A 12,681-nucleotide genomic window follows, 5' to 3' on the forward strand; every position below is an offset into this window, starting at 1 on the left:
TCGGTACTCGGAGATTTGACGTCTGATAAATGGTTCTAAATAGCAAGTAGTGTGCTCCCAGATGATGAAAGAGAAAAGAAAATAAAGCGGCATAAATGTGTTTCCTTCAGAAGTGAATGGAAAACTAGTGCTCCTTCAAATATAGTCTTAAATCTCTTATGTGTACATAAAGGAAAATGAGTTTTATATACCAATTAACTCAAATTTATCTTCCATTTCATTTGTGCAGTAATTAAACTCTTACACTCAGTAATATAAGAAATGGTAATTAACCTCTTTGGAAAATGTTAAAGTGTTCCTGAGCGCACCATAACTCTTCTTCCCTGTCTCGTGACTTGCCCTCAGGTACTTCAGCTGCAATTATTCAGGTTCCATAAAAGAGGTTTATGCCTAGGAAACGTGTTCACCAGTAACACAAGCCTTGCTTCTACAATAGCGAGATAGAAAAGGTTCCCTGTTTCTCCCAGGAGGGCACATTGAACAACACGGTTCTATATTTTGCCTTCACATTTGCATTATATCAGCTCCTCTGCCCTGCTTTTCTATTTCAGCATTGCAGCGACCTTCTACGTTAGGTACACGCTGTTCAGAAATGCTCCTCTGAGGCCTGCTACCCTTTCTTTGAACAATTTATGTTTAATAACCTTAGTAGTCCCTCTCTCTGGACTATTATTCCACCCAGCCCCTCAGTTTGGCTAATCTGCCCAACCGAGGTATAAAGGAAAAATACCCATTAGACCGTGGAATGAGAACCTCGCTTCCACTGAGAGTGAAGGCAGACACTTCCACCTTGGGTCTCGCCTGCTTCCATTCCACAGTGGCACTCCTTTCAGGTCATGTGGTAGGACGCAGATAATAAAGCCGAACTCATTTTCTTCCTTGAAGGTACAAATGGAAGATTCAACCGCATGCATGTAAGAATCCGTTTCTTCCCAGTAATGAAGTCAGGGAGTTACAGGGAGTGACTGCTGGAGGTGAGACTGAGTGAAGAGGGGCAGTGCTCTGACTCCCACACCAGGGGCTCCTGCTTCCCCGTATAACAGTGTTTATAGACTCAGTACGTATGAGCAGGGACCAGTAGGGAGCCACGAGCATTTCCCCCCATCATTAAAGCCACATCCCATACCTGAGCTTGCAATATTGGAAAGAGAGTTATTAGTTCTCATAAATGCATTAGTTGAGATGACAGTAGATACAACATTCCCTTCCAGTGTATAGGAAAAGACCCCCAGAGGTCTGCACCCCTAGGTGATGGCCTGGCGTGTCTAGCAGGTCTTTGCCAGTCAGTAGGGAGGTGGTGCTGTCTACTGCCTTCTGTTTCTGTTTCACTCCATTAGCTGTACTAAAAAATGCAATTGACACCTAAGCTGTGCAATCTCATTTAGCCCCAGTGGCTGCAAAGGAGCTAACCTCATTAAGGGGGGCATTACAAAGTGAGCCACGCGCTGCACTCCAGGAAGTCCAGAGACAGTACTCATAAGGGGACTCCTCTCGTACTCACAGCGGGAACCCTGGCGTATTCCTTCATGCTGACCAAATGGGCCCCACCAAAGCAACAAACTAGCAAAGAGCTATACTGCTCTATTACTGTCTTCATTTCAAAGGCTTCCCTTCTCAATACCTTCCCTCCAACATCTCCTCTTACGTTGAGCTATATTTCAGAGAAATGAAGAATGGAAACATAAATATTAAGTTAAAAATGCAGCTCAACGTCTGAAAGCTCAGTTGAACATCTGAAAACAAAAAATTTTGGCAAGTGCCGCGGCCTCCTGACAACTGCCCATAGTAACGCTCTGTTCCTTGACCCAGTGTGAAGAGCAGCAGACACAGGGCCCCTTGCCCCTGAGCCCACCTCCACGGCACCAAGATGGGCTCATACTGTACAACATGGGGCCCAGACACAAGCCTGCAGAGCCCCTGGCCGGCCGGCACTCATGTCCCCATGTGACAAGAGCTGCACTATAAAGGCTAATAGACTGTTATGCTCATGGCCACAAGGAAGCCAGCGGGGTCCTGCCAGAGCAGCACTGGAATCCCGGAGCTACTGCAGGAGAGGGAGGAAGCCACTGGTAACACACAGAGCAGCAATCTCACGGTGCACCTGTCGCCAGCAGCTGCAGTTCCTGGGTCCGATTGCTCAGAATACAGCACCTAACTAACCGTGTTCGGGTGGGAAAACTAAAAAGCCTCATACCAGAAGAGTTTTTTTTGTTTTTTTGTTTTTTTGTTTTTTTTAAGTCTAGGTTTGTTTTGCTTTAGTTTGGTTTGTTTGGCTCTGTTTTATTTCTCAGGGCTGCCTGCATGGACTTCAGTGCTGTATAAGAGAAGCCTAAGTCTCCCCATCTCACCTGGCTGGGTAGCAACTCACCCTTCCTTCCCTGGCCTGGGAACCACACAGATGGAATGCTTTAGAATGGAGACCCAAAGCTGTTTCCTCTTCCTCACGGTGCCGCTCACCTCACTGTGAGATCCTCCAGTCAGTGGACATGGATATATGTGTGGAGGGCAGCAGGGAGCCTTGGGAAAGGACTTAGCCCGCTTTCGGCCATGAGCACAGCCCGCTGGCTGGCCGTAATCCAGGGGGCTGAGCAGAGGCTCCCCTTTTCAGTTGACTAGCCGTGCCAGTGTGCTATGGGCATCATCTCCTGCTCTCATGTATCCTGAGCTTTATTGTTAATAATAACACCCTTTTTTTCAGTAGACACTTATTTGATATTTGCATTGACGCAAATGACCATGAAGCATCGATCCAGACAGGATTTTGTCAGAAAAGATAAGTCTTTCTCCCTCTCTCTCACTCCCTCTTCACCTCTCCCTACTCCCACCCCAGCCTCCCCTACACACATTAGAGAAGCAAAATCTGTGGGCTTTGCTAACAGTTCCACCTAGCGGCAGGAGAATGCAACAGCTTGAAAATGTGTTGATTTTCTTTTCACCACAAAGCTTCAGTATGAGCTTAATTCTTGCCACAGTTCTGATCACAACCCAAATTGGATGAGAACTGAATCAAATTTAAGGTTAGGCTCAATGCTGACCTTGTGGGGAAATTTGGTTTGCTTCTTCTCCAATTCAGCTTGTGACCAGACTGGTGGAAAGAATTAAGCGTATGAACCGAGGTACCATTTGCCCTATTTGTGTTATTTCGACATTTTCTTGCTGTTTTTCATATTAGCTTTCCTGCAAGCTAAAGCAAAGAAAGGATGTGAGGACTTCATTTTAAAAGTTTACTAAAGATTAGTAAAACCTTTAAAGGATCAGAGAAAGAAGCAGGGCTGGTTCCTAGAATTTTATATCTAATCTTCAGAGAGCCAAAGCCTACTCTGAATGCAAACTTGGGCATAAACACATCAAACAACTCATGAGCCTGTGTGATTTGTATCATATATGTTACCTCTTCAGGGTAATTTTAGCTGAAGAGTGATTTCTTCTCTTTGTAAGCCCCCTAACACTTACTCAAGAAGATCTTGTCTATAAGCCCCCACAACCACTACCATCCACTAAATTTTTCCTGTTAATATTTTCAGTAATGGTCAGTACTTAAATCCCACAGGGAGCTCTTCTGATCTTCAGCTGTAGACTGAAATGTAGATGTTTACACTGATGATGACTCCAGGGGAGGCTCACCACGGAGCCTCAGCCAAGACTAAGAAATTGCCCGGCGATAATGAGTGTGTCGTAGTTTGGCCTTAAACCCACGTTTGCCCTGATAGGTCAGTGTTGGATAAGACTTCCTTTAGCTTCATAGTATAGAAGAGAAAATAAACAGGGAAAGGATATAAGTAAAACATCCAGGTCACCAACAGAGGTAAGACTCATGTCATAAGAGAGCTGACACAAAGGCGTGGGTCAGTGTGTTTTGCAGAAAGTAGCTGGAGGCAGCCTACAGCAGCATTACTGGGGCTGCTTATCAGAACTGTACATTCCTGGGCCCCACCGAGCAGAAACTGGAGTAAACAGCAGGCATCGGCATCTGTATCAGGCAGCCCAGGGATAACATACTTCACACGGGGGAGCCATTCGGACAACTATAGTGCTCAGGTTGCTGTGTGAGGGGACCGTGTCTGGTGCAATATTCTCTTTGCTGTACTCACAGAACAGCCACATGGCTGAAGGGATCACTCAGAATATTTTTTTTAAAAAATCCAAAGACTTTCTGCTCTCTGTAGCCAAGTAGATGTTGTGTTTACACTGTCTTCCATTCATGAATTTGGTTCACCGTGAAAAAAGAAGGGGTAGGAATAAAATAAAAAGAAAAAACAAATTTGACTTGACTGACAGAAGTAGAAAAGCTTAGTATAAGGCCCAGATAAAAAACAATGGAGCAGGAAAAAGACCAAAAGGAAAAGGAAAACCTGGCCCCAGTTCTTGCCCATTTTCCTCAGGCTTCCATGAAATGCTGCCGTCCAGAGATTAATTATAGCATTTCCTGTGACATAACTGCTTAGCAGCAACTTACTTAAAAATCCCTCATGAAGGTTAAATGTTTCTGTTTCTAAGACAATCTGTCCCAAAAAATTCACAGCTGAAAATTTAGCTAGCCACATTTCCCAGCTAACTACACTCCAGAGGAAAACCCCAAGCTGTGTGAGTGAGGATACAGTGGACAGCAGCACTCAAGGCATGAAGCGCTGTTCTTCTGAATAGGACCCTCCCTTGACTCTGTGGAGTGTTACTCTGCTAGGGCGGCACTGAGGCAGTTGTAAGAAAGGTGCGTTTCTCTTCCCCAGTCTCAGGAGGCTCAGGTGCTGAAACAACTGGCCGAGAAGCGGGAGCACGAGCGAGAAGTCCTTCAGAAGGCTTTGGAGGAGAACAACAACTTCAGCAAGATGGCGGAGGAGAAGCTGATCCTGAAAATGGAACAAATCAAGGAGAACCGTGAGGCTAATCTAGCTGCCATTATTGAACGTCTGCAGGAAAAGGTAATCACATCCGAGTCCTGAGCAGACTAATTTTTTCATAGGCAGCCCTGTCGGGTGAAGGCCCGCCCACCCGGGCACCAGACAGTCAAGTCTGCTGCTGGTGGGAGGGCACTTAACTCCACCCGCGGGATCTACAGGGAACGGTGACTCAGTTCAGGGGTACCATACGCAGAGAAGTTGCAACCCAAACTAACACTAGAATTCTGTCAAACTTCCCAGCAGTGAATGGGCATGTGTAAGGCTCCTGTACAAACCTTAAGAATCAATCGATTGGGCCAGGGATATAGCTCAGTACAATAAGCGCCTGCCTGGCAAGCACAGGGTCCTGAGTTCAATCCTGGTAACACAAAAAAAAAAAAGGAATATATATCAATTAAGTGAAAAAAATATTAAATTGGAAATATTATATACATAATGTTATATTCGTATTTAATATTAATATAGTATATTAATGATATTTCACTTAATATATATTTAATATAAGTATTAAGTTGAAAAACCTGTCTTTCAGGGATGGTTAGAGTATTTATGAACTGCAATAAGCCCATTCGTTCCCTACATGAAAATCAAGTATAATAATATCTCATGGAACCACAGCAAAGGGGAGCTGATAGTTGACGTTCAATTCATCGGGTTCTGCGGTTGTGGTACCCTTTCTCTCAGCAATCTGTAGAGACATTTTAGTCCATCATTCTGGATGCACAGTGCTGGAGTTCCTCTAAAAAAAATGTTTTCTTTCTATTGTATAGACTTAAAACAACTTTCCTTTGATATGTAAAGTATAGCTGTCCAATTCTAAAAGTCAGGTAAGCTTAAAAAATAGGAACTTCAAAAGAAAGATGCGTTAGTTCTCTTCTGACCATCTCCTCCCTCTAGTGCCTACTGCTCCGTGCTAGGCACTGAAGTCTCAGAGAAAAAGAACCGTGAGTGTCATCGAATCACTAGGGGTTCAGGCACGGTGGCTCCCCATGTTTGAGTAGTTCTTAGAGTTGGCCGGTCTTGTTGAGGGTCCAGCCTGCCTTATCTGAAGTTCTGGTCACGCTTCACTTTCATGCCATTCTCTGACATAAATGTTAGGTGAAAGCCAGAAGAAAGCATGCAGATAAAACTTTTACAATATAATTTTGTGGAGGTTTTCACAGGTGTCTGTGCTGCCGAGGAGTTTTGAAATCTGTACTGTGAAAGGTGTGTGGGTTCCAGCGAAGAAGTGACACAGAGGCTCTCAGAAGTGCAGGGACAAGTCCTCAGGACATGGGCAGGAGCCAGGGTGGCCGCTGGATGCCTTGGCCACCAGCTGACACTTGAGAAGAAATTTTTGATTCTGTGCTAGTGTTTCCAGACTCTCAGAACTAGGCCATCATCTTCACCAAATGAGTCAGGTCAGGATGCAGAGGAGGCCGTAGTGTTTGGTGATGTGTAGACTGTGCTACCACCAAAATAAGCGCTTTCTTGAAACAGGAGAGCAACATCCCAGCTGCTAAAATTTACACTCCCAACCTTTATCCAGTCAGTCTTTCTCCATTTGCCCTCAGTTTACAGTTTTCCAGAGAACTGAGGACCTTCTTGTTTGACTGATCCTGGTACCATGGACAGAAAAGAGCCACTGTGTGTTCTAGGTACAATGTCTGTGACTCAGCTTCCCCCTCCCCATCCTGGGCCCTGAAGAAATGAAGTGAACTTGCTGGAAGGAAATATGCTGATCTTACTCCAGCATTCTCAATTACACTTTTAGTTTTGAATGCAAACCCAGGACCGTATGCAAACCCAAAGCATATTTCTCACAATTTCAATCATAAAATAGCTCATAACATTTCTGTATTTTCACTATTTCCAAAATTGCAGGCTTTTAATAGGCAATTTATTTTTCTCTGTTTTTTATCTTCACTTATATCATACCTAGTTCCTTTCTGCACCATCTTCCCTCTCACCAAATTTAGTCCCTTCCCCCCAGTTGTATACATAATCCAGTCAATTTATGGTGAACATTTGATTTTCTAAATGTATTAAATATCCCCCAAAGAATGATAAACATGAGTCCTTTGTGGGAAAATGGATGCATATTGAGACCATAATGTGAAGTAAAATAAATCAGATACATGTGCTTAAATATCATTTGCTCTCTCTTACATAAGAAACCCTAAATACAAATTGTAGAGCAAAATGAAAGATAGCATGAAACAGGCAGAGAGATCTCCTGAAAAAGGGACCACGATATCGGTGGAGGGGGAGGGAAAGGAGATAAAAATAGAAATAAGAGGCATCACGCCCCTGCACCAACCCCCCACAGCAAGTGTAATCACTGTGTACTGCAGACATGAACTAAAACTAGGTTTAATATCAAGAATAGCCCTTTTGGAACATGACATAGTAGAAAGCAGTCCCACTGATCCCTCAAAATACTCCCCTTTCACTTCCAGCATATGCATTCTGTCCCTCTTGCCACCTTCTGCAGCAGTTGTGCAAGTCTTTTTTGGTAATTGTTTTTATGAGATGTGATAAAAAAAAATACAGTGAAAGTTGTTGCTGAGTGCAACGCAACACAAAGGCAGACTCAGGAAAACATCGTGCGTGCGTGGGGCGTCTGTTCCACGCTTCACTGGAACTAGCACTGCATGGCCTCTGGCTCTGCCTCAAATTCAAAATGACCATGAAAATTAACCCTTCACAATCCATCCATGACGTTGAGACAACCACAACAGCACAGCTGAAGGCACTCACAAAAGAGGAACTTCAGAACTGCTTCAGAAAGTGATAAGAAAAATAGAAATGTGTTCCAAGTATTAGGAGGGCTATTAATGGCAGTGTGTCTTTCACTGTAATAATGTTTTAAGTTTAAGCATCCACATGGGCCAGCCAAATAGCTCAGTGGATTAAAGCACCTGCATGCAGGTGCAGGGCTCAAAGGTTCAATATCCAGGCCTGCCATGCGAGCCCCGCCCCCAGGATATGCAGAGACAGCAATTTGAGACTGGGCATGGTGGTGTGTGCCTGTAATCCCAGCTCTTGGGAGGCTATAAACAGGCACATCACTATGAGTCTGACCTAGTATTGAGATCTTGAACACCCTGTAGACCCTTCCCTAAAATACAAAAAAAAATTAAATTAAATTAAAAAATAAGTTTAAGCATCCAACATATCTTCGGTAGCAACTCATAACATCTGCATATGTACATGCAACTTTTCCTGAAAGTAGCCAGGTGACGGATTTTTACTTCCTCATGCCATGCTGTAAAATATTTATAGGAGACATAACATCTATGTTTTTATTCTTCATGTTATTCCAATATACAGTCATGTTTGGGAGCCAGTGGTTTGTAACCTGTTTTGATTTAAATCTCATCTGTCCCTGTCAAATGATACAGCCCAATCATTTCTAGGACCACATTTTTCCTGGTGTCCCTAGTTAAAGAGTTGGTTATCAGATCTAACGGGATCCTTGGTGACTATCAGGCAGGATTTCTTTCATCCTCTCAGTAAAGCGGAGATACTCCTTGAGGTGCACCAGAGTTACTTCCATTGCAGATGTGTTAAGTCTCTGAATTGGTGTTCCATATTGAATCTAAATGTATTCTAAAGCTACTTTTCTTTTTCCTGAAATTGGACAAGGTAAGTTTTTTGTTATGATCAGTCCCTGCCTTTCATTAAATTACTTTTGTAAGATTAGAAACTAAAAAGAAGATTGATGATAATAATAATGTTGAAAATAGTGAAAGCAATCACTATAACACATACTGTTCTGAAATTGGCCACATCAAAAGATGATTTCTCCTGAAATGATAACTATTAGTGAGTTAATTATTCAATGAGCATGTATTGAGTCCATATTATATGATTAGGAACCTGGAATGGGATATGATATCATAAGATATTTACCAACCACCTCCTTACCAATGCAGATAAGATAATATCCAGCAATATATAATATTATCCAACAGTATGCTATGTGGTATGATTTGCTAAACACAGTAAGTACTAAGCCACTAAAGATATCACACTGTAGGTAACACCCGTTCTTGCTGAGTAGGGACAAGTAAAGAGACACCTGCTTCCTTAGAATGGTCCCTGCCTTTCCTAACAACACATGCATAGCACCCTGCAGAAAATTTACCACTTGTCCCACTGACAGCCCAGCTCATAACAGCAAACACCAGAGGAGCTTTCACTTGTGTGCAAAGAGAGGTAAATAACCCAGGAAAACCTGACAGTAGTTTCCCTAGCTACTGAACAAGAACAGTACTTAGAAAATAAAGAACAGTTTCAGTATAATTGGTAGTTTCACTTCTAGCAAATATCGAGCAAAACAGTCATTATTTTAGTGACAAGAGCATCATGTAATATAATGTGGTTTAAAATGATAAAAAATATTTTTTCTTTCTTTTACTTTGTTTTTGTTTGTTTGTTTGTTTGTTTGCTTGTTTGCTTGCTTTTTTGAGACAGGGTCTCTGTGTAGTTCAAGCTTGCCTTGAACTCACTGTGTAAGCCAGGCTGGCCTTGCACTCGCAGCTATCCTCCTGCCTCAGCCTCCTGAGTGCTGGGATTATAGGCCTTCACCACCATTTCTAGCTCACTTTTTCTTCAAGGTTGCATTACTCTTTTTCTATGAGGTCATAATATATAATTCTTTAGGTATAGATCTTAACCATTATCAACTTTATTTTAACCTTAGTTGTTCTCATCTGATTTGCATTTGTTTTCTTGTTGTTTTGGTTCACAAGTGCTATTTGTGTGAACATTATGTCTGATGAATAAATGATGAAAGGGGAAAAGAAGACAAAACTAGCCTTATTGATTGCCCACCCCTGAGCAGGCCTGTTTACAAGTACTATCACATTTAATACAAAGAGCCCTGCTAGAAGGAAATACTCTTCGTGCCCCATTTCACATCCTTAAAGAGGCTTTGTGATTTACTCAGAATCACAAAGCTAAGCAGACTGCAGGGGCTAGATTTTAATGCAGATTTCCTGACCCTGCACGTTTGTACTAAGCTCAAGCTGCTCCTGTCTGTCTGTCATTAACCTCTGCGCCTTCAGCAGTCTCGGCAGAAGCACTGAAGTTGTACTCCACGGCTGCTCATGACCCCATAACCACCATGAAAATGGGAACTTCTGGGGTGCCTCAACTCTCCTGGCCCCTCTTTCTGGTATAGGTGCACAGTATTATGGAGAGGAGGGCTCCCAGATGGGGTGACTTCCCTCTGCATTTAAATAAGCTCAAACAACAGAAGTCCACAGGTAGATGATACCCTACATCATCTAGTGAAAGATCCCTGTTTATATCAGATGCCTGATAAGTTTAAAGGGAAATCGGTGATAAAGGAAAACAAAACTTCATATGTCTTACCTTCAAGTAGAGAAATCTTCCTTCTGAATCACACTGTGCATCAGAATTTTTCCAAAAACCACTTTTCATATATATTTTTCATATCCAAGAAATAGTTACATATAACTGAAAACTACTCTTGACACTGCTTCCCTCCAACTGAGAGGAGGGTGACCTGCAACCCACACCCTACATTTAGATACACTCGGGTCTGCCCAGACCAGGACTTCTGACAGCGCCTGGCAAGAGTCAGGCACCATGAATGCCGTGAATAGTGTTCCCAATGAGCTTCTTGGTTGGGAATAAGTAATTACATATTTTTACACAGAAATTTAGAAATCTAACCATATAAAGCATTGTAGCAGGACAGTCCTATGACATTTTTTTCTTGTCTCTTGTTTTCATGTATTATCCTTTCTTTTAAAAAAAAAAAACATTTACTTGAGAGACAGTATCGCAGTAATTGGTATGACGTGATAGCAGTACATATTTAGAAGGCCAGAATGACAGGCATTCCAAGCATGACCTTTCAGAGGTATCTCTGGACCTGAGCTTTCCGGAGAATTGCAAGCAGTTCGCCAACTGTGAGGATAATCACTTGTTTCTTGCATGTGGTTCGTTCACATTTTATAAATAGTATTTTGTTTTAGTTTTTTTGTGGCCGGCTCAGCTCGTCCTGCAGGTGGGGCTGTGTGGCACTGGGGATCCAGCCATAGTCCCTGGGAGCCTGCCTACGCTCGCCTAAGCAGGTGCTGAAGTATACTGAGCTATCTCACCAGCCCTGACACATTTGGACATACAGTGAACATTTCATGAGTATATATTTGATAATTTGGATCAGATTTTTCAACAATGGATTGACTAAACTGCCTGAAAATAAACAATTGTTCTTTTAGAAACTGAAAAGCATTTATTTGAACTTCCATCTTTCATGTATCTCAAGCTCACAGATTACATTTGTTCTCTCCTGTGGCACAATCCATTTCATTATAACTAATTTTGAGTGTGAGAAGCATACTCCAAAGTAGACAAGCCATACTAATTATAATTCTTCCTGTTATGAAGTTGAGCTTATGCAAATCTTCAAACTTGAGGCTTTTCTTCAATTATTATAAAAGCTCAGTTCTCACTAATTAGTCTCTTTCTTTATGAGAAAAAGATTTTGCACATCTTTTCCCTCATAATAGCAGAACTAAAAGAAGAATCAGCTGCACCCACGCTAATTTCCCCCAGGACATTTCCACCCAGGACTTGATTTCTCTATATGTGTCTTTTTATCCCTCTTCCTGGTCTTGAACATATATAATAAGCTTATTTAAACCAATTAAGTAAAATAGCTTCAAAATTCTGTAGAGTGAATTTCCTGCTTCCTCAATTCTGTATCTTTGAAGAAAGCAAACACTACTCTATGCTTTTTTCCTCCCAGAACCTGCAATTGAAAAGACACATTTTTCTATACAATTGTACAACTGTCTCATCCCACCAACACTGAGATCACACAGCAGTGGATAAGACAGTGGGATGTGGATCCAGGCCTTCTGGATTTGCATCACAGCTTACCCTTGTTAATTCTGTGAACTTGAGCAAGTTTCTTGGCCGTTAACGCCTCTCCTCATCTGTACCATGAGGACGGTAATAGGGTTAAGATCTGTGTCGATGCAGATATATATTCCGTGCTCTTCCCTCAATTCCTCATGTAAATAAACATTGCCAATCTCGTACCTGTATTATTCCATTAGGCTTGCAAGTGGAACACAACTGAGAAAACACAGTTCAGGCCCTCATAGAGCTTCTAACCAATCAAGTACAGCAGCTGAAACAAAAAATGAGAAAGCTTGTAAACTGGAATAAAGTGACTGCTGCACAAAAGGAAAGATTGATTATGCAGATGTTCAAAAGTACAATGTGATTGGTTTGCAGGCTCATGAAAATCTTCATGGAAAAAGGATTGATTGCCATAGGGCTTCAGGAGTGAGATGATAATCCTGGCTAGCAGGGCTGAAAGACTAAAAATCTGATCACTAAAAACTCCATAGAAGATTGTGCCATTAAACTGAAATGTCAAGTGTGGGAGAGAAAAGAGTGGTGACAAAAACGAAAAGCCCTTGGCTCGGGTGTGAAGGACCTCGACAGGGAGGGTTTAAGAAGCAGTATACAAGGAGGCCTTCCTGTGGGGTATAATCTTCCCAAAGTGCCCAAAGTCCTGAACATACTGAGGGAGAGGACAGACTGCTACAAGCAACGGGACCAAGAACCTGGTGTGTTATCGCAGTTCTCTGAATTTATATAAATCATTCTATTCAAAATTCTCCTAATCATGACTTTTTCATCACAATTTTAAACAAAAACCTATGTTGAACATTTGTTAAAGAAATTATAAATCTTCTAAAATCTTCAGTGTGATCATTCTTGGGGGTTATGTTTTTGCTTTTTTATGAAAGGG

At 42.1% G+C, this 12,681-nt stretch overlaps 1 protein-coding gene across 1 annotated transcript in view; it reads left to right on the top strand.

The window, feature by feature from the left end:
• The window catches only part of Stmn2 (stathmin 2), a 56,620-nt gene that overhangs the window by 42,449 nt on the left and 1,490 nt on the right, over nucleotides 1–12,681 (top strand). The window contains exon 4 of the mRNA XM_004639752.2: nucleotides 4,728–4,919. Within this exon, the coding sequence (XP_004639809.1) occupies nucleotides 4,728–4,919 (192 nt within the window). The remainder of the gene's footprint in view (nucleotides 1–4,727; nucleotides 4,920–12,681) is intronic.

The sequence above is a fragment of the Octodon degus genome, unplaced genomic scaffold (assembly GCF_000260255.1).
Source record: "Octodon degus isolate 3935 unplaced genomic scaffold, OctDeg1.0 scaffold00114, whole genome shotgun sequence".
Taxonomy (NCBI): Eukaryota; Metazoa; Chordata; class Mammalia; order Rodentia; family Octodontidae; genus Octodon; species Octodon degus.